The 3,697-nt window shown below is 42.6% G+C and overlaps 1 protein-coding gene across 1 annotated transcript in view; it reads right to left on the bottom strand.

Moving 5' to 3' along the window:
- Positions 1–81: 81 nt before the first annotated feature.
- Positions 82–3,697, bottom strand: part of LOC102032799 (runt-related transcription factor 1) — a gene marked incomplete at its 3' end in the record, with an annotated part of 6,096 nt that continues 2,480 nt past the window's right edge. Inside the window, exon 3 of the mRNA XM_005427808.1 lies at positions 82–238. Coding sequence (XP_005427865.1) covers positions 82–238 — 157 coding nt within the window. The remainder of the gene's footprint in view (positions 239–3,697) is intronic.

Raw genomic sequence — 3,697 nt, 5'->3', positions numbered from 1 at the left:
TTTTTCTTTTTTTTTTCTTTTTTCCCCCCCCTAAAAAAAAACCAAAATAAAAAGGCCAACCATTTCCTGGCCGGTACCTACCCCTGCCGCTTCTCCCAACAAATCTGAGGTCGTTAAATCTCGCTACTTGGTTTTTCATCACGGCAGAGGCGTTGCGCAGCTCCGCCGAGTAATTCTCGTCATTCCCGGCCATCACCGTCACCAGGGTCCCATCGGGGACGTCCCCCAGGGCCACCACCTGCGCCAGCAAGAGCAGAACCCTCAGTTTACTTTGTTTCATGGAGAGGGGGAAGAAGCCGCAGTGAAAACCTGGGTGGGCCAAGCGGGTGTTGGGAATCATTCCTGATCCGCTGGGATGGGAATTCTCCTCTTCCCCCCAAGCGTTGGCGCCTTTGTTATTCTCTAATCAAGGATTTTCAATTTGATGACAGAATTTGAGCTCTGAAAGGATAAATTCCACACCTGCCCGCTGCTAAATGGTAGCGTGGTGGTTGATTTGTTGCTGCACTAAAGTGTTTTCCAACCTGGATAAAAAATTCTTTTCCCCTGGAGAAGAATTTCCACGAGAACTCCAAGAAATTTCCTGGAGAACCAAAGATCCTAAGATAGCGAGTTTTAAAAATATCATTATATTACCATAACTTATGTTCTTTAAAATATCATTATATTACCATAACTTATATTCTTTAAAATGCACCTTTTTTACTCCTCATTGTGGATTTCTACCATTTTAAACCCAATTTTTCCCAATGGTTGGACAGAAATTTTTCTTCCTTGATGCACCTCTGAAACACCCAGCAGGATGTGAAATGAAAAAATGCTCTGAGATGAAAAATACAGAAAATGAGCTTTCCAAAGTCCCTGTAATTGTCGATAAATGAATTCAAGTAGCAGCGCTCGATGGTTTGATTTATATCAAGAGCTCTTAACAGAGCTGCCCAAGCAGAAATCCAGAGCAAGGCCGTGGAAAATCAGGCCTCAATCAAATGTTTAATCCCAATTTACTGAACAATTTCTTTCTTTCCTTCAGGAGCATAAAGCAAATAATTTTCAGGCCTCACCCTCGAGTGGATGGATGGAAATCATGACCTGAACTAAGGACTTTCCCCTTTCCCCAAAATGTTTGTGCTCCTTGGTGCCAGAACCCATCAAACCTTTAGGAACACAGGATTCGCTGGGATTTTGATGAGAAATATAAAGATTTCTGAACTTTAAGATTCAGATTTTTTTTAACTGTTCACGCTGGTTTAATGATGAAAAATTTAATTTTTCTTGTATCTCCTTGAATTCCCCAACCAAATTCAACCTGCTGGAACTCCACGGACATCTGGGATCTCTCTCCGTGTCGTCTGCCAAAAATCAGAGCTTGAATTATTTTGTCTGATTCTCTTTAGATCCCATTGTTGTTTCCCCAATTCCACAGCACTACCACCACAAAACCCCCCCAAACCCCCCAAAAAAACAAACCCAGAGATAAAAATCCAGCTCGTTTTTAATTCCTCTTTTGCTCTCTGGAAGAGGAACCAGCCCTGCATTGCGTCCTCGGAGTTGCAGCTCGAGATTTTCCTTCCTCTTAACATTTTCTGACTCCAGTCCAGGCAGTTACAATTGGCTGAAGTTTGTCACAACCTGATTTTATTTCTCTTTTCTGATTTGTTTACTCTTTAAAAACAGGATCAGCAGCTCCTTTACTCAATCCAGCCCTGATTTTCATTCCCCAGCCACAGCGACCTCCCAAAACATGAGAGAATTCCCCATTTTCAGGTATTTCCCAGCTTTTTTTTTCCACAGGAGGCTGAGCTTTTCACTTCTGTCCTCTCCCTTTGCTCACCCCTAACCCTGATTTTCACTTCCACATGCAAAGCTAAAATCTCTGGGTCAAAATTCCCTCTTTACATCTTGATTTCAACTTCCTCTTTCCCCGTTCCTCCCCGGCCCTGATTTTTGGGTTTTTGTTCTCCTCTCTGTGCTGTAATTTGGTTTTTTGGGCCTGCACTCAGCTCAACTTTTCAGATTTCCCTGATTTTGGCAGAAATGAGGCCCTGTTGGAAATGCTGAAGCTTGGAAATCCTCACAAAATCAGCAACTCTGCAGCCAGTTCTTAAAAAATCCTACAAAACCTTGATGCATCCACATCTCACAGACAAAAAACCAGGGAAAAGGGAACATCAGGGCATTCCTCTGCCATGCAAATATTGAATTTAAGGAAATTTATGCCAGGATTTTAAGCTTTCACAAAGTTTCTCAAGGGTCCAGGGCCAGTTGTCTCTGACAGAAATATTTTAAAGCTTTCAAATCTCAACCTTGGTGACAAAAAACGGGAAGAAAAATATTAAAAACTATTCAAAAACTGACCCAGCCCAGAAAAGAAACTGGACTTGAAAGTCACAGACAATAGAAACAGAAATACAAATATTTACATTAGAAAAAAGACTAAACAGATAAGCTGGGACATGTTACTGGAGTTATCAAGGACTGGCTTGTACTTTTTACCTCTAAAATTTGTATTTCCTGAGAAGCAAGAAGAATATCAGGCTTGCAGTGCTGTGGGGTACCTAAATTTACTTCTCTGCATCAATTAATCCAAATTGGCCTCTTAAATGAAGATTTGGACCCTTAACAGCATTTGGACAATGAATTTACATGGCACCTTATTGGTTATTGTGGATTATTTTTTAAGTTTCTCAGAATCATTCATAAATTTAGGAAAGCCCAATGAAAATTGATCACTTGGGTTTGAAATAATATCCCAATCCTGCACATTTTTAGTGGATTTTTCTAAATGTGAAGAGAAAACCTCTCTGCCTGCCTCTTTTTATTCCTCCAATGAATAAAAATAACAAATACTCGATAAACCCCAGCGCATTTTGTCAGATGCAAACTAAAATATTGGCAGCAGAGGAATGATCTGAGGTGAATTTTTTTTTTTCCCCTGGGCCAAACAATCTGAAAAATCCTGATTTTTAAAAAATGGCTTCGCAAATAGTTCATATTTAGTAGAAAACCACTGAGATGTGGCAGATCCTTTCAGGATTTATTTCTCAGCCGTGCACGGAGAGAGAATTTGGGGGTGAAGATGAAGAACACGGAGGCAGCAGGTGCCTCCCAGCCCACCCTTCCAGCCTCTCCTAATGAAACCTTCTCCTAATTTTCGGGTGGGCTTGATAATTTTTTTTTTAATTTTATTTTCCTGCTGTTTATTTCCAGGTGGAATTATCCCGGTTTTCCAATCTCCTGGAGAAGCTGAGTTTGGAGCGGGGTGAACGCTGAGACTGCTGGGGACAGAGGAGGGAAAGCGGCTGCGGGAATCTCTGAAACCCCCGGGAATAATTTTTCTCCAAGGGAAATTTCCACATCATCGCGGCATTCCCAGGGATGGGATGAGGATCGGGCAGGAGGGGGAAGAGCCACCTCTCCTGTCCTTCCTCCGGGATGTCACCCGGACTGGGATCCCCCAGGAAAAATCGGGATTTCTCTCATCTCCCTTCCCGGCGGGGCGGAGCGCTTTTCACTCCCCGATTTTTCCAGCAGGAAAACTTCCCGGCTAATTAAGAGCCCGGTGCGTGGGGACGAGTGTAATAATTAATCTAAATGTGGGAATTTCGGAAGTGACCCCGTGATCGGTTCCTCCCTTTGCCCCGCTCTTATCTGCGGAAAACGAGAGCAGACACAATAAAACTTTCCCCTCCTCAGCAGG

Source organism: Geospiza fortis, unplaced genomic scaffold (genome assembly GCF_000277835.1).
Source record: "Geospiza fortis unplaced genomic scaffold, GeoFor_1.0 scaffold96, whole genome shotgun sequence".
NCBI classification, from domain to species: Eukaryota; Metazoa; Chordata; class Aves; order Passeriformes; family Thraupidae; genus Geospiza; species Geospiza fortis.
This window is presented reverse-complemented; position numbering and strand designations above follow the sequence as displayed.